Genomic DNA, 26,199 nt, shown 5'->3' on the forward strand with positions numbered 1-26,199 from the left:
TGCCCATGTAATGCTACTGGGAAAGGAAGACTAAAGCAGAATGTCATTAAAGAGGTCAAGAAGACATCAAAATTGTGGCGCTGGATCCAAGCCAAATCTCTCATCTGGAAGCCTACTGTAACTGGATTTTTTTGGACAGCCTTGTAAACTGCTTGGAGGGAAAGGGCCACACTTTATTTTCCCCCTGCATCACCCAATGTCTAGCCACATGCTGGGCACATAGGAGCTTTGGCAAAGTCCTTGCTGGCTGGCTGACGACAGACTTGGATGTGTTTACACAAAGCGCACTTGTGAGACACTGTATCTGCCAACAGCTAGAAACTAGTGTGTGGGAAGACGGGTGGGGAGGGAAGAAGAGCATGTGAGATGCATGGCATGCAAAAAAGACAAGCTTTGATAGTGACAAATGGCATCTGAGAGGGTTGCTCTTGTCACCAATAATAATAATATCTGGCATTACTGAGCATTTTCTACGTGTCAGGCATGGAGTGTCATGCTTTACATATGATCTCATTTAATTCTAATTACAATCCAAGGAGGTGGCATTATTATTTGCTCTAGTTTACAGAAGGGGCATAAGAGGCTTAGAATGGTAAATAAATTTGTTTAAGGCCTCAAGAAAAGTAAGCGTTAGGGTCAAGATTCAAGTCCGAGCCTGTGTGATTCCAGACTCCAAGCTCTTAACTCCCCTGCTGTGCTGTGCTGATTACACTCCTGCTGCAACAAGAGAGGCTGAAGAAAATGTGATGTGGCTAGCCAAATGCCACGCTGGTGATTTCCCGATGGTGTAATGAGGAATCACGCATGCGTGCCAAATAAAAGTATGTTTCTGTCTGTGTCAGTTCTCACAGAAGGGGAGAAAGACAGGTGCAGACCTCACTAACTGTGTGAAATACAATGGCATTTGGCAGAGAATGCTGGGCAGGAGGTTTTTAAGGGAACATAACCAAGGCTCACTTACGATGGTAGACATTAACTCAGAAAGTGTCTGGACTGCTCCTATGGGAAAAAGCACATGGAAGATGGACTAATGGAAATATTCCAGTGCTCTGTGAGCCAATCAGTTATAGAGGCTTTCTCCTTCAAACAAAATTTGCCTCTGTTGGACAAATGGTGCCAGGTGGGCTAAAAAGGAAGACAGGGAAACAGCCTGGCCAGAGAGAAATAAGCGTTATATGAGATACCTTAAAATGAGATTCTTCCTGAACTAGGAATGAGGGACTCTGGGTTTTGTAGGGGAACAGGTAAGGGGAAGGCACTGAATGGAGCTCGGGTCTGGTGGATTGACACCTCTGCTGCAACTGACATGCTTTCCCAGTGCCAGGCTGGCACTGAGGGCTTGAGATCCACAGTCTCTACATACTGTGAAAGGTGTGCAGATGGATGGAGAGGCCATTGGCTTGCCGGAAGCCCTTGCCACAGTCCCTGCAGACATAGGGCTTGTCCCCGGTGTGGGTCCTCACGTGGCGGGACAGCTCAATGGACTGGGCAAACACAGCATCACAGTACTGGCATGCATACATTTTCCCTGCAAATACACAGGAGCTTATTAGAGTCAGCACTAAAAATTTATGGCATTGCTACAAACAAAATCTAATTCTACAGCACGTATCAGGGAAATATCATCTGGTAGATGACATTAAAACATCAGGCAGTCTGCAATACGCTGGGTGAGATCTGAGCCATCTCATCACATGGCACCTCACAAACACAGCCGATCACACAGAAGGTGCGAGTGTGGTTGGACAAAGGAATAAGGACGGAGTTCTCACTGCACAAGACAACCCATCTGTTCATCAGCTACCACAAGTATGGAAGAGCGCACTCTACTCCCACAACCAGATACATCCCTGTGCCCAGAAACACGTGGGTTTGGATCCCCTTGCGACATATACAGTGTGGATCTGCAACTGTGCACAAAGGTGAGAGTCGTGGATTCAGAGAAGAATGAAAGCCTTCTTCCAGTTGCTTGCTATAAAGTTTAATAACTTATGTATGTATCCCTTGGTTTCTCTATTTTCACATGCATATAATGAGGATATAATAACCAGACTGCCAAAGATTATTAGAAAATGTGGGTAACGAACAAGTCTGGAGAACTGGCATTTGTAAGAAATGCTAGACCAACTGAACCTCCAAGCTCCCTTATGGGCCAAGAGAGCAAGCAGGGCAATCGGTGAGGCAAGGCTCCAGATCCCTGGATCCCAGGGTCTACCACAACTAGGGCAAGCAGCCTCATTTTCAGTGTTTATTTATTGGGCTGCAAAATAAGACTCTGTTAGGAAAAAAACGGTTCCTTGAATGGAGAGGTGAAATTATTGAGGAGCCTGGGGCTTAGTCCTTTACGTTCTCAATCCTCAGTTATTAGATGATCTCTCAGTGCCTCATACACCATCTGTAATGGATGCCTCCTGTAGTATAGCTCCAGCTCCCACCTTTCCCCAGAACTCCAGACCCATATGTCCAACTCCCCACTGCTCTGCTCTCCACCTAGATGTCTAGTAGGTATCTACAATGCATCAAATAGGCCACTATTTGTGGTAATTTGTTACAGCAGCAGGATAACCTAACATACTTCACATAAAAACCCAAAGTCCTCATCTGTTTTGGGAGCTCAAAACAGAGCTTCCAATGCTCTATCCCCATCACCCCCACAGCCACCATCCACACCCTCCCCCATCTCAGTAAATGGCAGCATCATTCACTCAGTTGCTCATGGCAAAGCCCCAAAGCCTTCAGTTCCTTTAGTTCCTTTCTTTCCTTCACATCCCATATCCAATCCACCATGAGTCCTGTTAACTTCCATTTTCAAAAATATATCCTAAAACTTGAACGTTCTTTACAACCCCCACTAACACAACTCTAGTTGAAAACTATATCACCTCTACACTGAACGGTTCTAACAGCCTTCTGTTTCCCTCTTGCCCTACTATAGCTCATTGTCTGGAGTGGCCAGAATTAACTTCTGAAAATGTAAATTAGATCCTACCACTCATTCTCTGCTCAAAACCCTTCTATGGCTTCATGTGGTAGGCGGGATAATGGCCCCCGAAGATGTCCATGTCCTAATTCCTCAAACCTGTGTGTATGTTACCATACATGGCAAAAGGACTTTGTGAATGTGACTGGATTAAAGATCTTGTGATGGGGGGTTGTCTTGGATTATCCAGGTGGGCCCAATGTAATCGCAAGGGAGGAAGAAGAGTCAGAGAAGGAGGTATGGCGATGGAGGCAGAGGTGGGGGTGATGTGGCCAAGAGCCAGGGAATGTGGGCAACATCTAGGGGCTGGAAAGGCAAGGAATGAGATCTCCCCTAGAGCCTCCAGGGAACTCTGCTGAAAGCTTGAATTTAGCCTCACAAGACCCATCTTGGATTGCTATCCTCCAGAATGGTAAAAGAATACATTTGGGTTGTTTTAGGCCAGCATTTGTGGTAATTTGTTACAGCAGCAGGATAAACTAACACACTTCACATAAAAACCAAAAGTCCTCACCTTGGCTTATAAGACCCTCCAAGGTCCAGCCTTTGCTAGCATCTCTGGCCTTATCTCTTAATGCTCTTCCTCGTTGACTCTGCTTTAGCCCCTTCTAGTTTTCTGTGGTCTCTCATGCAGGTAAAGCTCATTTCCACCGGGGAGGCGGCTCTGCACTTGGGATGCTCTCCTTCTAGGTCTTCCACTGGCTCCATCTCTCACTTTGTTTAGGTTTCTCCATAAATGCCATCTCACAGAAGCCTTCTCTGATGATACAAATAGTGTCCCCCAAGCCCTGTCCTCTCACTGTGTACCCTGCTTTATGCTTCTTCATAGCAATAACTGCTATCTAAATTTATACTATATATTTATCTGTTTATTGTCAGTTTTACCAAGTGGGATGTAAGTCCCATGACAGGGGTGCATATATTTACAATACCCCATGCCTGAAACAGTGCTTGTGAAATTCATTCACTCAGGAAATATCGATTGAGGGCCTACTATTGCCAAGTACTAGTCTAAGTCCCGTGGATACAGCAGTGGGAAAAGAAAGACTAACAGCTGGCCACTCATGACACTTGCATTCTAACAGGGAAGACTACGCAGAAATAAATTACTAAAGTAGATACTACATCATATGAGAAGCACTATGGGAGAAAAATACTGCATGGAAACCAGGGGTGGGGTGCTGAGACCTTACAGAGGGTGGCCCAGGAAGGGACTCACAGAGAAGGTAAGTGTGAGTAAGGTCTCAAAGGAGGTGAGGAAGTGAAGCGTGAGGTGTCTGACAGGAAGCATCCCCAGCAAAGGGAAGGGTAAGAATAAAGCTCCTGGAGCAGGTGCCTGCAGGCCTGAGACCTGGTCAGAAAGCTAAAATGTGCAGGCCTAAGAGATGAAGTCAGAGAGGAATCAGGAACCTTAATCACAGAGGGCCGGGGAGGCTATCTTAAGGACTCTGCATTTCACAACTGAGTGGGACAAAAAGCCATTGAAGAGTTTGGAGCAGAGAAGTCACCTGATAGGGTTTATTTATTTTTTAAGTATCAAGAGAAATGGTGAGAGCAAGACCAGGTTTGAGGCTACTGTGACAGTCCAGGTCAAACAATGGTTACATTATAATTTATAAAGAAATGCTCTAAACAATACATAGACTGCTCCAAAAAGCCTTCCCTGACAATGTACCTCCTCCTCCCCTCCAACTGGACTAGAGACCCCTTCTCCATCCTTCCTCATCACGCTGGTGTCATTCCACATCATACCGCTGACAATCTGCATTGTAACGGGTGCTACAATCCCCTCCCCCTGCCCCCTTCAGGCCACAAGCTATGGGCACACAGGAATCCCAGCTCAGCCACTCAGCATCTGCCGCTGTCTGATCCACAGTAGGTGCTTAGTCAGGGTCCTTCTCATGCTTGAATTCAACCTCAAAGCTCAAAGAATTTTACGTAAATTCTCTATAACTTTTAGTGGCAAAAACCACAATGACTTTTCCACAAGACCTAATATAAAGTCATAGGAGGTTAGCCAGTCTCTTTCAGAAGCTCTCCCAGTAAGCAGTTTACATGTCTGTGCACAGAGCTATTCCCAGTCGTCTGTTTGCCTAGAGGTTATGCATTGTTTTTTTAATTTATTTTATTTATTATTTTTTTCTTTTTTTTTTGAGATGGAGTCTCGCTCTGTTGCCCAGGCTGGAGTACAGTGGCGCAATCTTGGCTCACTGCAAGTTCTGCCTCCCAGGTTCACACCATTCTCCTGCCTCAGCCTCCCGAGTAGCTGGGACTACAGGCGCCCGCCACCACATCCGGCTAATTTTTTGTATTTTTTAGTAGAGATGGGGTTTCACCATGTTAGCCAGGATGGTCTCGATCTCCTGACCTCGTGATCCGCCTGCCTCGGCCTTATTTTTTTTTTTTTGATACTTAACTTTTGTGGGTACACAGTAGGTGTATATATTCATGAGGTACATGCGATGTTGTGCTACAGGCATGCAATATGAAATAATTGCATCATGGAGAATGAGAGATCCATCCCCTCCAGCATTTATCCTCTGTGTAATAAATAATCCAAATTACACTCTATTTAAAATGTAAATTAAGTTATTATTGACTTTAGTCACCCTGTTGTGCTATCAAATTGTTTTGTTTTTGAGAAATATATCACACCTAATCCAAATGGGGTTTAGGCAGTTCGCAGTGAAAGTCTGCAGGAGAAATGAACTGTGCCCCGCCTTACCTTCCGAGTGCTTCTTCTTGGTGTGATAGGCCAGGGCGGAGGCCTGGGTGAAGGTCATGAGGCAGTGCTTGCACATGAACGGGCGGTCTCCGGTGTGAAGGCGAAGGTGGTTCTTCAGGGTGGAATTGGCTGCAAACTTCGCCCCACACTCTTCACAGGAGAAAGGCTTCTCGTCAAAGTGCTCTGTCAGCTTATGGTACTGCATGCCTAGGGAAGCCACGCATACCAGAGGCCAGAAGAGATGCTACTAATCAGTGTTAGGAATCTAGCACAGGATGCCAAGAGCACTGTCTCAGGCCAGGCCTCCAGAGGAAGCACAGCACAAAGCACAGGGTGCCAGGCCACGCTGGTGCCCACTGCACACAGCCACGCTGCTCTCTGCCCACCAACTGGCATCCCCAAAGTCACCTGGCCTCACTCCTGGACGGAGCCGGTGGAAAGTAATGCTGGGCTTATCTTCCCCATTCCCTTCTCTCTCTTAAATAGGACCCTGCCACCCAGAACTAGGGAAACTCAACTTGCTTTTATATTTCATTAGGTTTATCCAAATTCTAGGACAAGGGAAAACCATTCTGACTGTACATCCCATGATTTCCACGACTCTTGTTTGTTACCAAGAAACAAGTGGTGCAAGAAAACATGAGCCAGGTATTAACTAGCTGTATCACTGTAAACAGTAAGAGCTGTAAGTTATTGTGTGCTCACTCTATTACAGGCAGTGCACTGGTGTTTAGCTCTGTTACCTTAAGTCTTCATAACAATCCAACAGAGTAAGTGGTATCAGGGTGCTGCTTTAATAGATTTGGGGAAATCAAAGCTCAGGAGGCTGATTCCAAAGCCCATGCTCTTCTCAAAATATTACCCTGCCTCTGTAGGAACCGGCTTTATTTTCCAAGCCCACCCACAGCCCTCACTGCACATAACTAAGGGAAAGGCCTGAAATCCAAGCTATAAAACCCACAATTATCATCTTCTGTTCCTTTGCCTTCTTGAACGTACCTGAGGCATGGGCAAATTCTCTGCCACAGAGGTCACATGTCACTGGAAGCCTCTTCTTCTTCTTCTTGGGGGCATCAGGCTCTCCACCTGCACCATGGGCCTCCAGCTGATGTTTGTCCAGCTCTTTCTTTGAATCCTTGGTCTCACTGCACTCCTTACACTGCACCTGTTTGCTCTTGGCCACCCGGCAGCGCTTCATGTGCACCTTTAGGCGGCAGTAGAAATGGAAGCTTTTGTCACAGGCCTTACAGATGAAGCTCTTCTTGGCAGGGTCTGGGGAGGCTGAAGCCTCTTTCTCTTGCTGTCCTGGCAAGGAACCAGTCTCTCCTTGATCGTTCTGTTCCCCAGGCTGGCTGTCTTCTTTGGTTGCCTTTTCATCTTCTTTGTTGTTGGCTTCAAGGTGAAATTTATTACTCACCTTCCACGTTTCCTTCTCTCCATCTTCCTTAGTAAGGACACCTGCATAAAAGAGACATCTCGTGGCTCTGCGAACTCTGTTTCTATTTTGCTTTATAACGTTTCCAACACACTTCTTACAGGAGACTAGAGACTACTTGAGATCCTCAAAAACACTCTGAAGCAATATCATTGTCCTCTTTACTTTCCAATAAACACAAAGAACATTTTCCCCCTATGTCTCACAACTTTTTTAGGTATTGAGAGCATATAAAATGAATACGTAACTTAAGGTTGTGGTAAACTATGATATACAATGCTGCCTCTTTCTTCAAGAAACAACGTGGGGTGCTGACAGGAACCCCCTTCCCACCCGGCCCATTCCTTACCAATGTATGCTAACTCCTGCATGACAGGCTGCAGGCCTGGAAAAGATTTGTGGACACTGCACAGGAGGTGGCATATTTCAATGGCCGCGACTGATTTTTCCATGGCTCTGCTCAGCACTGCTCTCAGGGAAGCTTCAGGGCTGGCTGTCTCAGAGGAAATACTCAGAATCTAAATGAATACCAGGAGACAAACGTGTGGGGTTAATCTCAGCAGATTTTCTCCATGGTTTTCAACCTAAAAAAAAAAAAAAAAAGCTAATCCCAGGAAGGCACTGCTCCATTTATAAGCAGTTTATACATTGCTTTGTGATAAATGTAGTGGACAGCTCTGTTTGCCAAAGAACAGGAAAACTAACAAAACAGAAAAATAGAAGCATGTATCCAGATAAATGTGCAAATACAAAGAAGATACATGCAGGGAAGCATAAAGCATTTTCTATAAGAAATAGCTTATCAGAAACTAGGAGTCTCCCAAAGACCTTTTCTGGATCTTAATACTAAAAGCTTGAAAAGGATTTGGTCATCGGTGTGTCTGTCCTGAAAATCAGAATAAGTTTTCATAATATATAATTGTCTCAATGTCTGGAAGTAATTCTGCATGATCAGTGGCTTCATATTTTTAGATACTTAGATGTACCCGTTTAAACATCATTTTCTTTCACAAAGAAACTCAGCGTTTTAAAGAAGGTTCAAATAGAAGCTTTAAAGAGGCCAAGAATATTATTTCAAAGCCGTCATCCTCTTTCAGAATGTTAGAGCTATCAGCAGAAAGAGTCGGTACACTGAGAAAATAAAGCGAAACCATTCACAGATGGCCAAATGGAATTTTCATTTTGGAAGATATTTTATTTCTGCTCTTTTCAAGTCTATCTAAATAAACCTGATGTCCCTGGAGGCAGGCATGAGACTAATTAGTGAGGCTAAAACTGATCAACTGCAGAAGCCCCATCTCTGAAGTTACGGCATGCTGGAGACTCTAACAGATGAGTCTTTCCTCTGAAGCCCCACAGAAATGTGTGCCATCTTCTTCCCATCTGAGTCAGACCAACATGTGGCTGTCACCTGCATAGAGAGAGTTAGAAACCCGCCCTTCTGCACACCTTCCACACCTACCTGAATCAAAAGGGCACTACATTTGAATCTGTAGTTTAATTTCATGTTCCTTTCTTGTTCTTCCCCACTCAGGATGCAAATGATCCTGGGCTGGACACCCATGAGTTCCCCCAGTCCCCACCTGGTATTCCTGGGATGCTGGCCACAGTGTGTGAAGCCTTACAAAAAATGAGCTGGCACTATTTGCTACCCCATATGGGCAAAAGCTTTGTTTTATCTATGTTTATCTTGGCTCTTTCTAGAAGCCAGAATAGAACATGTAATAAGACCAGTTTTACTTTCCTTCATTTGAGAGAAGCTGCTTCTTAGAACAGGTAAGAGAACAGTATCATGGCTCCAGGGGATACCAGGTTTAGACAAATGGAATAAATTGGTTTGAGTCATAGGAACCTGGGTTCAAATCCTGACATCATCTCCTCCCTGCCGGAGCATTTTAGACAGGTAACTTAACCCTCTGGGGCCTGAGAACCCTTGTCTATAAAATGTGGTAACATCACCTGCCATGTAGAGCTGGAAGGATTAAAAGAGCAAACGTGTTAGGAAGCATTAGCCTAGCATGGGGTACAGATATTGGTTCCGGCCAGGCACAGTGGCTCACACCTGTAATCCCAGCACTCTGGGGAAGCTGAGATGGGTGAATCACTTGAGGCCAGGAGTTCGAGACGAGCCTGGCCAACATGGCGAAACCCCATCTCCACTAAAAACACAAAAAATTAGCAGGGCACGGTGGTGTGCACCTGTAATCCCAGTTACTTGGGAGGCTGAGGCAGGAGAATCGCTTGAACCCGGAAGGCAGAGGTTGCCATGAGCCAAGATCGTGCCACTGCACGGCAGCCTGGGCAACAGAGCGAGACTCTGTCTCAAAAGAGAAAAAGGAAAAAAAAAGAAGGAAAAACAACCCAACCAAATATTGGTTCCTCCCTTAGGAATGAAGACAGTCCCAGGCAACAACTGTAAAACTGGCATTTCGCTTTTTATTCCCACCACACCTCTTTCACAGTCTCTGCCAGGTGCTCCTCCTCCGAGGTAAAGAGCTTGCACTCAATCTTCTGTTGGATGGCCTCCAAGATCAATTGGTTATGCCTCAGGATTGTTTCTAAAGTGGCACGTTCTGGGGTAGTCACTGAAAAAAAGGGGGATCAAAACTCATTAGGCAAACAATGAGCACCATTTTTTCCTTCACCCTTCCTCCACTCAACTCTTCATAATGAAAATGCATTTCCCCTATCTCCTATCTTCCTATCTGAGGTTGGCAGTGGGGAAAACGGCAAATAGCACTGTAATCAGAGTATAATAATGAATGTAAGCTTAAGATAATTACTGAATCTATTTTTTAAAAGGTTTACAAACTCTTGTGTCCTTGAACAAAACTGCCAGTCCTTACTTCTAATAGTAGGGATGTAGGTGACTACCGTTAAGAGAGCTCTTCCTATTTTCTAGGAAGACTGACAGTCATCTCTAGTGGGGGCAAAACCCCCCCCAGAGGTCAGGTAACTTACCTGCCTGGAAGAAAGCATCGGCACCAGGCTCCCTTCGTATTTCCTCCATGAGCAGGTCCAATGGGCAGGTCTTTGTCTCCTGAACCACCAGCAGCAGTTGCCAAACGGCTGTGGCAGAGAGAGTCTGCTTTTCTAGAACTGCTGATATCAGGGAATTGAAACCACCTGAACCAGAGTCACGTTTCACAAGCTTCTCCATGACCTTCAAGATGTAACACAAACACTCATGTAAGAGACTCTCCAGCCACTAGCCCAGCTGCAGAGCTGCAAGTCTAGGTATTGGGTTACAGTGAATATGTTTGGGGAAGGAGTTTTTCAACATCCTCACCTCTCTCAGTCTGAGAGATTTCTTATACATGACAAAGTTCTTCATTTCTCCTTTTGAATGCCTTTCCTTATTACCACAGAAATTAGAACTATTCTATTTGTTATTCCATCTTAGAAACTGAGATACCTTCTATTTCTCCTCTACTTAGCAATTCTCAACATGGCTACATATGTATATTTACAGAAAATATAAATATGTGTGTGTGTATTCATATTTTTTCCTTCTTTCTCATTTTACCCTCCCCTCCCTCTGTTTCTCTCCCTGTCTTACCTCTCTTTCTCCAGGGGCTAAACTTGTCATGTGTGAGATCATCTTTAATAACATCTGGTTGTCTGTGAAAATCTCAGAGAGGTTTTCATGATAGCGTCTCAATAGCTCAGTCCCATAATCATCAGGGCTTGGTTGGACTGCAAGGATATTAGCAAAACAATGTTTGATGCAACAAAACCTCCTACAGAAGACTCCAGGATATTACCAACAAGAGAGGAAGAGAGCAATCAGCACAAGAGCTCAGTGTCCTCTGCAGAGCCCTGGCTTGGGGCCTCATACACATATGTTCAGAGCTCCTCTGCCTACACTTAATCGCTTGGCGCTTCAGGGTCATAAAGCCATTAACACTTTGAAAGTCAGTACCTGGTGGTAGGAGCTAGCAATTGCTCACCAGGGGGGTAATTAGAAGGCTGTACTTGTAAGAGACTCAGATGTGCAGGTTCAAGGGGGGGTGTTTGTCAAGCCTGAGGTAGAGGATCCGTGTGGCGATCCTAAAGACGAGCACCAATCAAGGCTGTGCGTGTGAAGCTGTGCATGTGAAGCTGACCCGTGGTTTTTCTATTTATGTGCCCTTTGGGCCAATTTGTTAGGTTCTCTCTTTTAAGAGGTCATATTTACTTGAAAGTTAAGAAAAATTGAAACTATCAGGCATTTCTCTTAGCTTTGCAGATATTTAAAAATGTACTCTTTTCTTTAGCTCCGTAACTCCACTTCTGGAAATCCAACCTTAAGAAATTATCTGAAGGTCTTTGTCTATGTACAAAGACAATTGTCAAAGCATAATCTTTGCTGATGATGACAGTGAAGATAACAACTAATATTTACTGAGTGCCCATGTGCCGGGCACAGTGCTAAATGTTTTACATGTATTATACTAGCCACACAAAAACGAATGTGATAGGTACCACTCTTACTCCATTTCACACAGCAAATGAGGTTCAGAAAGGTTAAGTCACTTGCTCAGGGTATTACAGCTACAGAATGGTGCGGTGAGGGTGCGGCCCCAGGTAGTCTTGACACCAACGCCTACGGTCCTAACCATTACGCTACATCCGCTCTGAAATAAAGGCATGAATAATACACCATATACATCCTTATGATGGAAAACTACACAGCCTTCAAAAACTAGGATTGTGGGGAGTTTTTCTGAACTGTGGAGAAGGAGGCTGCTGTAATGTTACATGGGGAAACCATAAAATTATACAATATGATAGTATCTCAATATTATAAAAATGATAGATAAAACATGTCAAGGTGTTAATACTGGCATGCTTGAGTGGTAGGATTTTAAATGGTTTTCTTCCTTATATTTGGAATTGTCCAAGCTTGTATAAGTACATACTACTTTTATAGGCTAGGAACAAATATCCTTTTTCTGAAAACCATCTGAGTCCTAAATGTTCTGGGACAGGGAAGAATTGGCTTGAGTTGGATTGTCTTTCTATGGAACAGGATATGGACTCATTTCCCCAAGCTGAACGGACACCAGAATAATGAGTTCTGGGGACTGCTGGAAGCAAACAGCACTCTAGTGGAAATGGGGCGATCAAGATTTGAGGCTCTGCTGCTCCTATTTGTGAATATGGTTGACAGAGTGCTGAGCCTTATGAGCACATTTGCTCCTCTGGCTTTCACAGGTGATCCTGGACAGCCCTGGGAAAGCCACATGTTAATAAATCCTGAGCCACAGGAACACCATGAGGGAGCTTAACCGAGAAGAGTCACTCTCAGATTTCAGATCTTAACTCCAGAGAGATCGAGAATTATTGATTTATGACAGCTAGTTTCTATTCTGCAATGACATTTCTTAACATTATCTTATCTCTTCAACATGGAGCCAAAAGGGTGTTTCAAGCTATAATTTTCTGGAAGAGTGGTTCCAGTCCAGAGAGTCAACAATTAACTAATACCTGTGGTGCTTGGCAAAGTGGCTAATTTCTGCAACTTCTCTAGCAGAAGGCCCAGGTTTGGGAAAGTCGTCTTCACAGCCTGGAGGAGTTTTACCAAACTCTCAGCAGTCAGTGTCTTCTCTTCAGTCATTCTGTGCAACAAATTTTCTATTGTCTCCTTGGGTGTTCTGCCCTTACAGCAATTCAGAATCACCTGCAGTGGCAAGCAATCAACCAGAAACCAGTTACTGGCAATTCAACATTTATCTGACACACTACTGGAGAACCTAGCAAGATAGCATCACAAGATGCCTGATCTCCAAGTCCTCTTCTGTTGGTCTGCAGCATTATTTTTTTCATAGTTTCTTCCTTATTCTGTTTCAATGAAAATCTAAAATATTTTCCAAACAAATAACTGTGAAAATCTTTCTTTCTCAATTGCAGGTCTGTGTATCTGCTCTGCCTCCAACAGCTTGCATTTTGTGAAAACATTCCTAAACTAGGCCTATATGATACAGCAAGTAGCCTACCTCTAACCTGGTTCTTTAGATGTGGCTTGTTTGGACACTAAGATTGAGAAACACAGATTGATAATTAATATAGTTTAATGTTTTTTGGTCTTTTTTCAGTAAAGTTCATAATATTAGCATAGGTTATAATTTCATAGGTTATAATTCCATTGTTTTACTTTACTTGCATAGTAATCTGAATACTCAGATAATTTGTATAATTAGTCTGTGGACTCCAAAATATTAGATTTAAAGTGCCTTTCTGGATTATTTTTCTTGTAGATTCCTTATTATCCATTCCTCTCATTCTCAACAGCCACATACATCAGCTCCAGTCATAATTCAGCAATTCCACTCCTTTGTCCTTCCTTGGTGTGCTAGAGGATTTTGAGTCAAAAGGGCACAGAACTCTAGCAAAAGGATGAAAAGAAAACACGTGACAGATATTTTACAGATATTTTTATATTACAATAGAACTATTTCTTAATGGACTACAGCATAATATGCATAGCTTAGCTCTTATGGAACTGATAAAGCAGGGGATTATTTCAATACATGTAATCTACAGATTCACAGGAACTGAATTTTGAGCTTTCCTTTGGGAAAATGCCAGCTCCTAGTCATGGTAGTATGCCAGAGGCTGCCATTATCAAATTAACTTCCATTTTAAAATAATGAATTTAGCTTTAAAACCAAACTGGTTTTATATATATGAAAGGAATATATATACATAATAAACCAAGCTGTCATATTCTTTGTCAGTACAGAACATAGTCATTCTCTTTAAGGTCTAATATATAGATTTCTACTAAATAAATCATAATTTAAAAATTAAGAGCTTGTATCTAAACACCATACTGATTTCAGAGCTAAATCTTGGTTCCTAAGCAATAATCTGATACATAAAGAGGCAGCCAGATACTGGTAAAAGTAAGCATAGGCTTTAAAGCCAGACAGACCTAGTTCAAATTGCAGTTCTAATATTTATTGCCTGTGTGACCTTGGGCAAGTTATTTAATTCTTCAAGCCTTATTTTCCTCACTTGCAAAAGAAGATAATACCAACTCTTGCACAGTTGTTACTGTAAAATGAAGGTGCTGTTTGTAGGGCCATACCTAACTCCTAGGACATATGTGATCTTTAAGAAATGACTATGTTATTGATATGATTAGGGAGAAGTACTCACAGGGGTTAAGAGAATGTGCTTGGATTAGAAGTCTAGTTCTTATTACCAGCCCCAAACAGCTGTGTCTTTGAGTGAGCTGCTTCACCTCCCTATGCTCTGTTTCTTCATCTTTAAAATAAGGGTAATATCCATGATGTCATAAAGTTGCTATGAGGGCAAAACTCAATAATGTTTAAAAAGTCCTCAGCACATTGCCTGGCACACAGTAAGCAATAAATAAATGACAGCTATAGTAATTACCTTTTTTTCTGTTTCCAGTCCTCATGTAAATATGTTCCTGGTTACTGCTTCTTACAAAACCCAACATATTTATAAAGGCCATGGCATCCATTATTAGCATAGTTTCTAACCAGAAAAAAAGTTCGAAAAGGTCTGGGTACACATTCCACACGATGTCAAAATACTGTGGCTATTTAATCAACATTCACCTCTCCACTCCCACTTTCTTAGTCCGCTTAAACTTTCATGAGAAGGAATCACTTAAAGAAGCTCTGGTGGAACCCCAATCTTAAGAAGTGTTTTTGTGATTTATAACTAATTTAAGCTCTTCTGCTTCAGCTTTCTCTGTCAAGTAAACTGAAAGTGACAGAAGAAAATGACAGTGTGGTCTATCTTGCTGCAGAGAATGAAGCTGAGTTTGGACTCTATCTATAAATGCTGTTTTACCAAGATAATGAAACAGTTCAAAGGACACATTCAGTCTAGCTAATAAGAAAAAGGTTTGAATGAGTAATCGAATGAAATCACTAAAGAGGGAATCAGGAACTTTTAGAGCTATAAGCAACTTACTTAAATTGAGTGCCTGAAATTACACTTAATTTGAAGACTAAGGAGAAAAAAACAGTTTAATCTTTGTATATTTTCTTTCTCTAAGAAGTTCAAAGGACTTAAAAATTTAAAAACAATTAAATCACAAAATGTAATTCTGAGATTAAAGGTTGTTCCTATTGTGTGTGTGTGTGTGTGTGCATGCGCACATGTGCAACATAAAATCACTGAGAAAAATAAAATCGAGGACCTAGTCCTCACTGTAAATTCAGGGCTTAGCCATTATACCAGTGGCTTCTAAACGTTTTCTCTCCTGAACACTTAAGTCACTTCCCACAGTTTTAGGAATTGATGCCACAAAAGTACTCTATCCCTACTCCTTCCTTCCAGATATAAAAGTATTTTTAGCACAAAGTTGAAATCAATAACGCCAACAAACATAGTTATCTAGTTGCCTTGAGAAGTCATGCCAGCAGTTTTATGAGGATTTTAGTAGCTAGCTGGTGGGAGAGTAAGTTGGTACAACCTTCCTGAAGGGCAATTTGGCAATATGTACCAAACACTTGAAAATTTTTATACTCTTGATTTCAAAATTCCACTTCTTAGAAATTATAGTAAGGGAATAATTTCAGAGGTATGGAAAGATTTATGTGCAAGAATGTTCTTCACAACATCATTTTTAATAGCAAAAAAAAAAAAAAAAAAAAGGATACTAATGCCCAATGATAAAGAAACGAAATCCATATTATAGGTATAGACATGTATTAAGATATTAGGTAAAAAGTCGAGTTAGAAAACCATATGTTCTATATAACCTCATCCTGGGATGACTCAAATGAGAAAGAGGGGAACACATGCTTCAGCATGTTAGCAGTGTCATCTCTGAGTGGTGAAATCTGAATTTTTTTCTTTTTGATTGCTTTCCCCATTTTCTACATATTCCAAATGTACAGTACATTTCTCTAAAGAGGAAAGGTGTCATAATAATTACAAAATTTCCTTAACATTTTAATTCTTGATACAGTTGTTTACAGTAAAAATTGAGTCAGAGCAGGAATAGCATATATCCATCTGTCCGTCTGTCCATCCATCCGTCCGTCCATCCATCCACCTGTCCATCTGTCCACCCATCCATCCATCCACCCACCCACCCACACATCCATCCATCCATCCATTTTCCTTATGGCTCCATGTGCAAGGCCCTCAGCAAGCTACCGCGAGGAATGCAACAGGATATGAAACAAGCACATTGACTTCGAGATGCTTACTATGCAGTGTGTATTAAAATACTGCAAAGTACAAAGTGCTATGTGCCACAAAAGAATTTTTTTAAAGTGCTATATGAATTCAGGAGGAGGGAGGAGACACTTGACACAGTTACCCTTTTTTCAGTGCCAGTCAGGAATTCCTCCTTGGCTGTTTCCAGGAACTCCATAATAGGTCTCAGCTGTGTTACACACTGTATCAGGTCCTCTTTGTGTTCTAGTAACAGAACAGACAAGGTCTTTCCCTCCTCTGTGCTCCCTGGGGGAGAAAGAGTTAGAGACACACAAGAGAAGCTAGTCAATTTGAAGAAAATGACAGCATGGTTTGTCAAGAGAGATCTAACAGAATAGTAAAGTGATTTTCAGCTTATTCTGAGCACCTGAATGCAGAATCTCTTTTACAGAGGAAAATACTTTATTATTCTGTTTAAACTCTATGAAAGGAAAAATGTTTCATTTATCTGTCGAAACACAAAGCTGCAGAGCCAGCCAGAGGTTAACTTCTGGTTGGCAAGGCCACTGCTTTGTACCTAACCCAAATGAGAGAAACTTCAGCCTTAAAGTGCTGTCAGCGAACCAGTCCAACCTGGGTACTCAAGTCATTGATTTGGATGTGTGGCTTTTTGAAGGGCAGGAGAACATTGATGATATTCTCCAACTTCAAGGTGTCAGACTAGTTAACTATGGGATAGAAATGGAGACTCAAATTTAGTTGGTGTATATTTAACATGCAGCTTCTGGAATTTACATGTGAAACTTATGTGAAAACCACTTAATAACTAAGCCACCAAAGAAACATATCATTGGAACAAACTTTATAGCATCATCCCAAAATAAAACTCTGCCATTCCAATGCATAGGATCTTCTCCTACCTTTTGGCTGCACTGTGTCTGCATCTTCTGGCTGCCTGTCTAATAGTGCTGTTTTCACTGCAGGATTCGAATATTGGTACAGCCTCAACAGGGACACAACAGTCTCAACATCCAGGCTCTCTTCTCTTACTTTACCCAGGATTCTCTGGAATGCTGAATGTCCTCCTTCACCCTCGAAACATTTCACTATCATCTATGGAACAGAAGTACCCAGAAGGATAGATTAGCGAACCACAAGACCATCCGCTCCTTGCATTTGGCAAACAAGGCCCTCAACAGTTTGATTCCTGCCAGCTTCTCCTGAAGCTCCTCACCCACTGCACTTTCTTCCCCAGCAGCAGTTCCAACAAGCCCTGTAGTCCCATGCTCCTACCCCTGTCTTCCGGAGGACTCCAATTCCACGACTCCATTCTCTAACCTTGCTCAGGGGTTACCTCTGCTGGGAGGCCTTTCCTGGCCACAGGCCCTACCTCCTCTTCACTGCTTTTAATTTGACATTTGTCACACTATATTATAATTATTTTTTTTTCTCCTACTAGACTTCTTGAAGACAGGAATTATGCTTTCTAGGGCTCTGTATCCGCAGCAAATAGCATAGCCTGGCACACAGTAGGGGCTCAGTGAATTTTTAATAAACTTAATGCACTTCTTACCTAATTATACCTTTCTGAATCTGGCATTTTAAGTATTTCATGGGCAAGGCGTCTGAATTTAAATTTAATGAACTGTCATTTTATTATTTGAGAATGCAATTAAAATCTCACAATTTAGGAAAAAAGAATACCTTAAATCATTTACATTATCAATGACAGACTATTTAAAAAGACATGGGCCTTATTAATTTTAGACATAGTCTGTAACAATTAAGGCTAACAATGTGTTGGCTTGTAGTTGCCAGCTGTAAGAACATATGACTCACATGTTGATTACCCCGTGTGAATGACTGCTTTCAGCCTGAAGGGGCTTCACAGCTTCTTCCCCTAACCAACGTTTATATAACAAGCCTTGCCTCTGGCTTTGTGCCACTTGACCTTTTGGTGGCATTTGGCAGTGCCTCTGTATCACAATTCTCTTCTGATTTCAGCAGCACTGAAGTATGTGGGATAAGCACTTGCCTTCCTGACCACTCGTTTTCAGCCTTTCCCACTGGTTCTTCTTCCAGATCCATAAGCATTCACAGCACCTAAGACTGGCCTCAATCTTTGATTTTTTTCTCCTTTTATATGCTCCCTTTTGAAAAGCTCTCACATGTATAGCTTTAACTATCACCTTTATGCAAACTTCTCTGAAAAGCAGCTCTAACCCTGCACTGTTTCAATCCAGAGCTGCCACACAGATTCTGCTGGACACACCTTGTCGTCCAGAGGTCCCAGGGCGCATATAAAACTAAACTCATCATCTTGACTCTTCTAGACCCTTCTAAGACATCAACAACCCCAGTGGTAAAATAAACAAAATTAGCATTCCTTTCTTTGGTCTGACAGAACATCTCTCACGCAAATGCAAGGAAGGTCAATTGGAAGGTAAGGCTCATATTTCTATTTTAGCAATAATGAATTTACTTGAAAAAATCTGGTAACTAAAACTGAATTTCATGTGTACAGTCATATGTATAGACTTTATGTTTCTACTTGACAAAACTACAATCTACCTTTGATGTTTTTTAGTGTCAAGATTATAAAATAGAAAAATTTTCTCACCAGAGTCTTTAGAGAGCAAAAGGTTAGTTTTCTACACACACACGTCTCCCCACCACACTAAAGGAGCTCATGAATACTGTATCAACACAGCAAAATTTAGCTAGACAGCTGTTATTACAAATTCTGGTAGTAAGCATATGTTTAAGATTTTTATTTAGAGAGATTTTATCCTTCTCCTCTCCTCCCAAATAGAAATTATAAACGAGTTAGACCTTGTGTTTCTTGGCTTTGCTTTAGCTTGCTTCCTAAGCACAGGATGTCTGTATAAAGCTAAATTAAACTTTAAAAGTTTCCTGTGTTTTTTGGTCATCTCCAAAAGTACACATACACAAAACAGTTTAATAATCCACATCAACATATCACTAGTGTAAGAAACTTCTGAGAACCTAAGGTAACTCATCTTGTACTTAAAAAATAATAAACAAGAAATGAAGACGTCAGTTGAATGCTAAATTAAATCAACTTTTCATGCTTTTGTTAGCTGGCTTGAAATCTCTTTAAAATGCCTTTTCACTGACAGCAGTAGGGAACCCAAGGCAGGCAGCATCTAAAATGGATCCTAATACCTGACTCTGGGTATTCATGCTGTTGGATTGAACCTCGTGACTTGCTTCTAAGAAGGAGAATATGGTAAAAGTTACAGGATGCTACTTTTGAGGTCAGGCTAGTTTGACTTCCATCTTGCCTGTGTTTTCTCTCTCTGCCCTTGCTCTGTGAGATGCAAGCTGCCATGTTGTGAGCTGCCCTACAGAGACACACATGTGGCAAAGAACTGATGTCCCCAGCCAACAGTCAGGGAGTAAGCTTGGAAGTGGATCTTCTGAAGCCTGCCAACAGCCATGAGAGTGGGCTTAGAAAAAGATACTCCCCCGGTTGAGCCTTGAGAGGCAGCCCTGGCTGACACCTTGACTGCAGCCTGTAAGCGGCTGAGCCAGAGGATTCAGCTGAGCTCTACCTGGATTCCCGACCCACAGGAACTGTGGGAATAAATGTTTGTTGTTTGAAGTTGCTAGATTTTAGAGCAATTTGTGATACAGCACTGGATAACTAATACAGAGCCACTTGCTGCTAATACCCTCAGTAAACATGTTTCTTCCTTTTTATTTTCCCTTTCCTTCCTGCCTGCCTTTTGTGCATCTCAATTGATACAGCATATAGCTATCTCATTCTAGCCTAGGCCAGGCTTTTTTTTTTTCCACCTGAAACTCTCCGAATATCCCAAATCCACATCTCTCAGTATCCAATTTGTCTGGCATTATCATTTGAGCCAGTGGGGAAGGGAAGCTTTCATCAATGGTGGCATCTGATGTGCTTCTCATTATCCTCTCTGCTGTCTCCCTCTCTGCAGAACTACTCAGCAGTGAAATTAAAACATTTGTTCACTTCATTGCTCAACAGTGATGCTAGGGTGGCCATCTGGGAAGAGAAGCAGGGGTGGGCTGATGAAAGGGCCAGGAGAGGGCAGTTAGCTGCATGGACAGCCCTGCTCTCTCTGCTCTTTCTTTCAGAACCTACTGGGGACCTACACCAGTGCCAGCACTACAGCAGTTACTCCATCAGCCCCCTAAAGCTGCCTAGGGCTCCACAGTGGAATAAGCAAGCAGGCCCTTTTCTGCAACAGTTTCTCTGCCTAAACAGAAGGGTATTAGGATATTAGGACAGGCAGGGGTTCATCAATTACTATCATGTAACAGAACTCCAAAAGCTGAACCAAAACAGAGTTCTGTTGAAAGGGCTAAGTTCTTTAACCATACATTTGGAACTAACTCTTAATTCTCAGGGGTAAAGGTACTTCAATAAATTCATGTTAATATGGTCACAGAAGTAATCTAAATACTTTACCTATGAGTGAAATACAGGTAAATATATTTTGAGATGAGACCATTTCTTTTCCCTCTATAAGTGAAAAACCATTTAATCTTTCTCTTAACTCAAGCCTTTTAACTGAGTTGACTTATTTACCCCAATTGTTCGCCTACTGCCTTCAGATCTGTTTGAGTTACACTATATTCTTGTTCACTCAGGCCTCTCTTGACTGCTGAGGGCTGGGTGATGGCAATAATGATAGAGACTACAATCGCTCCATATCATCCTGGACACCGTGCCATCTACCTTCTTCCTCACACCAGGCCTTGGGAGGTGTTACTACTACTACTTTAGATGAACTTCAAAGAGGTTAAGTAACTTGCTTAAGGTCACAGGTCTAGTAAGTGGAGTAGCTGCCACTCCTTTCACCTAGTTCTACCTCCCAGATTTAAGCATAATCAAATCTATTTACACTGGGTTCTATTAGACTAACCAGAATCAATATCAGTTTGAATACTGGGTAGTATGTAGACAATCTGCATCACTTTTCTTGGTCTCAATGAATATAAAGACTGGTACATAGTAGGTGCTCAATAAATGTTTAATTGAATAAAATTCCCTTGCCATAAAACCATTAGCTCTTCTATCTACGGCTGCATATCTTAGGCTTAATCATTAACAGAAAGGAGATTTGGAAAAACAACAACTTATTTGCACCTTTCATAGACCTGTAAAATGAATCTCATTAACTCACTCTCAAGAGGGCTACCCAACCCTGTCAGTGAACAGAGCCCTCCAAACACAGATCTGCACTTGACAAACCTCCAAAGCAGCGACACGGCTGAAAACATCAGATTCACATAGGAGAAGAGATGTGTTTGCCTTTGAAATAAAGCTGAAGGAGAAAAGAACGCTACTAGGTCTTCAGCTTTGGGAGTCTTCTAGATTTTTAGGTGAAGAGTGGACCAAAAAGCACAGAAATCAATAGTAGAAAAAGTTATCTCCTTATTCTAGTTAAAGACCCACTTTGCTGTATGCACAATGAATTAAAAGCAGAGACATGGCTAGGAATAAAGAAGGAAGACAATTTCAGCCTTCATCTTTCTCTCATGCTGGATGCTTCCTGCCCTCGAACATCAGGCTCCAAGTTCTTCAGCATTTGCATTCTTGGACTTACACCAGTGGTTTGCCAAGGGCTCTCCCGCCTTTGGCAAAAGACTGAAGGCTGCACTGCCGGTTTCCCTACTTTTGAGGTTTTGGGACTTGGACTGATCCACCACTGGCTTCCTTGCTCCTCAAGGTACAGACGGCCTATCGTGGGACTTTACCTTGTGACTGTGTGCCACCTACCACGGCTTTGGCCACTTTCTGTTGGATTACACCTGAAGTTAGAGCAGCTGCTGCCATTTCTGTCACCATGAGGGCAAGCCTTTCTGAAAGTGGAGGCCACAGAGAGGAAGCATTGCTGAGACAGGGAGAAAGAACCCAGGTCCTGATGATGGTGTTGCCATACCTGTAGCCAGTCATGGCCAGAGCTATCTCTCATTCTACACTATGAAGTCACAGGAGCCAACAAGTCAACTTTTTGCATAAGCCAGTTTGGACCAGTAGATTGCACACAGAAGGCGCTCAAAGGAATCCCAGAAGCCCAGCGCTGGAAAGGGCTCCACAATTCAGCTGGTCTGGTGTTCCTTGCGGTACGTGAATGTGTTTACAGCGTCCCCCTACAACTGTCTCTGATATTCCCATGTCTACCCTAACTTAGTTGTCTTAGTATCAACGTGGTGCCTCCCAGGCAACGTAGTGTCCTGGATGAGAACACGATCTCTGATGCCTCCATGCTTCTGAGCATCGCCTGGTCTGCAGGGACCATGGGTGGTGTCTGAATCCCCAGTGAAATTCCCTGAGCCTCACAGTCCCAGTGGGGCTTGTCTGTCACTGAGTTGAAAGCCATGCTCAATCCCTGGGGATGCTGAGTGCTGTTAATGGACACGTGATGCCAGCTAAATAAAAACAATTTTCAACCTCCAGAAAGTATCCCAGCCACTCACAAAATCATCCACTGTGTCTCATTGTATGCAGGTCTTGTTAGCTCCATGCTGTTCTCGATCTATAGCATCTCTGCTGCCTGCACGTCGGGAGGCAGACACATGTCAGAAAATACAGATGAGAGAACTGGAAAATGCCAGTGCCAGCGTCCTGTCCAACCCCTACCTTGCCTTTATTTGTTTTTACCCACATGAAAACTGGCACAAAGAGGCAAAACAACTTGCCTAAAGCCACAGAGCAAATAAATGGCAGTGTCAAAACTTGTTAGTGCTAACGTCCAGAAGAGTTAAATGATTCCTAAAACGTAAAAAAGGCTGGGTGCGGTGGCTCATGCCTGTAATCCCAGCACTTTGGGAGGCCAAGGCGGGTGGATGGATCACCTGAGGTCAGGAGTTTGAGATCAGCTTGAACAATATGGTGAAACCCCGTCTCTACTAAAAATACAAAAATTAGCCAGGCATGGTGGCATGTGCCTGTAGTCCCAGCTACTCAGGAGGCTGAGGCAGGAGAACTGCTTAAACCCAGGAGGCCAAGGTTGCAGTGAGCCGAGATTGCACCACTGCACTCCAGCCTGGGCAACAGAGCAAGATTCTGTCTCAAAAAAAAAAAACAAAACAAAAAAAACACCTAGCACAGAAACTGAAAAAAAAATATGAGTCTGGCTCTAAATAAAAGTTTTACTCAGCTTAGCCAGAGGTCAGAAGTGACCTCTTAGGTCACTACCTGCTTTTCTAATGGATAAGGGATATTACACTGATATAAAGACAGGCAGAAGACATGTTCCCATCCCAGCACCCAAGAGATTTCTCTTTAATAAGTTTTGGCTTTGGTTTCTCACAATTCAAGTAGCCCAGCTTCTTCTCATGTTGCTGCCATCGCTGCTCAGGGAATGGCTTTGCCACCTTTCATCATTGATCTCAGGAAATAAAATAATCAGGACACTAGTTCACGGTGTCCTCCCTAAACTCAATCCTGCCCAGGTGCACACCTCACAGCTGTGTTTCAGAAATGGAATGACACATCTAGGAGTAGACTATTTTTAACGTTAAGCTGTTCTCAAGTTATGATTAACCAAACAACAACCAATCACAGGACACCACTCAAAGCTCTTGGGGAGCTAAAAATGTATAAACAGAAAAACAAAATACCCCAAACAAACTGTAAAATTGTACGGAAATGTGAAACAATGTTGTTCTAAGTGAACAGCTCTTAAATGCGCTCATTGCTGAAGCCTTATGGTGAAATCTGTAATTTGGCGACTCCTGTGCATACTTCCCCCAAAATAATCACACATGTGGCAGGATTTCTCTGCTGTCAAGATACTCTTTAAGGACAGAGATCAAGTCTTATTGAAGTTTCTCTGCCTAGCAAGCGGCTCAGTCTGGCACATATCAGTTGCTCAGTAAACATCTGCTAAATCAAAGGGTAAGCAAATGAGGAAAATGGGTATTCGGTGGCCTCTCACGCCACTGAAAGGTGCCAGCACAGACATTATGACATCTGCCATCACACACTAAGAGTTTTGTAAGCCATTCACTTCTCCAACTATGCTTCTCAAAATGTAGTCTACAGGTTCCAAAACAGCAACCCATGGGGAGCCTGTTAAATATGTAGATTCTCAAGTTCTAACGCAGCCTAAGAATCAGACACCATGGAAAGGAGTTCTGGAGGTATACATTTTAACAAGCACCTCAGATGATTTTTCTATACATTGCTAGAGACTGATTGCTTCATACTAGACACTACCCCTGCAGTACAGGAAGCTACTTCCTCTAGAGACTGTTCTAGAAAGTGATTGCTTCAGACTAGACACTGCCCTTGAAGTTTAGGAAGCTACTTTCAAGTGGATGGTGGTACCTATCTGAAAGCATGCCTTACAAATTAAGCTTAAAGTAACAGCAAACCATCTCATGTGTCAGAGTAAATGACCATGGCACCAGGATATTATAAGACATTCAGTGAAAAGGGGGTTTCAAGGTCTATTAGGTCTAAAAATACTGAGTTAATGTAAAAACAAACAATAGCAATTGTTACCTACTGATCTCCTACTGAGTGCCTGGCATTTTACTATGAGTTTTATATAAATAATCTTAATTCACAATGACCCCATGATGTAGGTGATAGTATCCCCATTTTACAAACGAGGACACTGAGGCTTATAAAGATGAAACTGCCTAAAGTCACAATGCTAGTAAATAGTAGAGGTGGATAAATGAATTGTATATCCACACAATGCACACAACTCAGCAATAAGAAGGAATGAACACACAACAGTAGGGGCGTACCTCTGTAGAATTCACAGAAAAAGAAAAAAGGAAAAAAAAAAAAACATGGATGAATCTCAAAATACTTATGCTGAATGAAAGCCAGACAAAAAATACATACCATATGATTCCATTTATACAATACTCTAGAAAATACAAACTTATGTACAGTGACCAAAAGCAGACCAGCGGTCACCCGGGGCATGGGTAAGTGGAAGGGGTAGGAGAGAGGGGTAGTACACAGGGACAAGAAGAAACTTTTGGGGGTGATGGAGATGTTTACCATCTTGACTGTGGTGATGGTTTCAGGGCATACATCAAAACTAATCACACTGTACACCATACCTATGTACAGGTTACTACATGTCAGTCATAGCTCAATAAGGCTGTCTGAAACAAAGTACAAGAGACAGACAGAGAGAGACAGAAGCAGAGGCCCAAGTACAAAGCAGCATCTCCCTAACTCTCTATTTAATCTTATGTTCTTAAAGTATCTGTTCTCTTTTTCTTTCTGAAGTTCAAAGATTTATTATGGACTGTAACCGAATTGGCTTTAAAAACAGCCAACAAGTGATTTGCAGAGCTCCTACTCTGACCTCTAAAACTGAGGAAGAAATAACATAAGCCTATAATGATCACCAACAGCAAATCAGTGTTCTTTTAAAGTACTATTAATGATATTGCCATCAAAAGATTAGAACAAGAAATGGAAAAAAAGAAAGAAATGTTGAACAAATGCATGTATAACAGACATTCCTTCATCACCTGTTACACGCCACATACTTTTAGGTACGAATGTTAAAAAAAATGCATAAGACACAGTTCAACTAAGTATAAAGGTGACACTAATAACTTGAGTATTGCTGATCTAAGGAATAACGTTACTCCTCTGTAGCCAAAGTGGAGAGGAAGCCTTAAGAGAAAATGAAGAGGTGTGTCTAGAAGCTATCAAGGTAACAAACTAATGACAAAAATGATGGATTGAACAGTTAAGAGAACAGGCAAGTGCAAAAATATAAAACCATAATGTCCTTCAGCATAATCAGTACAAAGAGTACCAAGGATTTATGACTTGAAACCTCCCAAAGAGAGCCATCAGGGTTAGCCTAGCCTTGTAAATAGCTTGTCTCCCAAGAAAATAATGTATAGCCAACTGTCAGTTAACACAGCTAAAATAAATACTAGACCTTG

The 26,199-nt window shown here is 42.2% G+C and overlaps 1 protein-coding gene across 1 annotated transcript in view; it reads right to left on the reverse strand.

Annotated features, from left to right (window-relative positions):
- Positions 1–26,199, reverse strand: part of ZBTB40 (zinc finger and BTB domain containing 40) — a 78,954-nt gene that overhangs the window by 11,781 nt on the left and 40,974 nt on the right. The window contains exons 4-13 of the mRNA XM_054501557.2: positions 17,190–17,382; positions 16,433–16,575; positions 12,610–12,802; positions 10,700–10,836; positions 10,102–10,303; positions 9,592–9,725; positions 7,490–7,658; positions 6,705–7,163; positions 5,706–5,912; positions 1,364–1,528 (exon numbers count right to left, since the gene is read on the reverse strand). Of these exons, the coding sequence (XP_054357532.1) occupies positions 1,364–1,528; positions 5,706–5,912; positions 6,705–7,163; positions 7,490–7,658; positions 9,592–9,725; positions 10,102–10,303; positions 10,700–10,836; positions 12,610–12,802; positions 16,433–16,575; positions 17,190–17,382 (2,002 nt within the window). The remainder of the gene's footprint in view (positions 1–1,363; positions 1,529–5,705; positions 5,913–6,704; positions 7,164–7,489; positions 7,659–9,591; positions 9,726–10,101; positions 10,304–10,699; positions 10,837–12,609; positions 12,803–16,432; positions 16,576–17,189; positions 17,383–26,199) is intronic.

Source organism: Pongo pygmaeus, chromosome 1 (genome assembly GCF_028885625.2).
Source record: "Pongo pygmaeus isolate AG05252 chromosome 1, NHGRI_mPonPyg2-v2.0_pri, whole genome shotgun sequence".
NCBI lineage: Eukaryota > Metazoa > Chordata > Mammalia > Primates > Hominidae > Pongo > Pongo pygmaeus.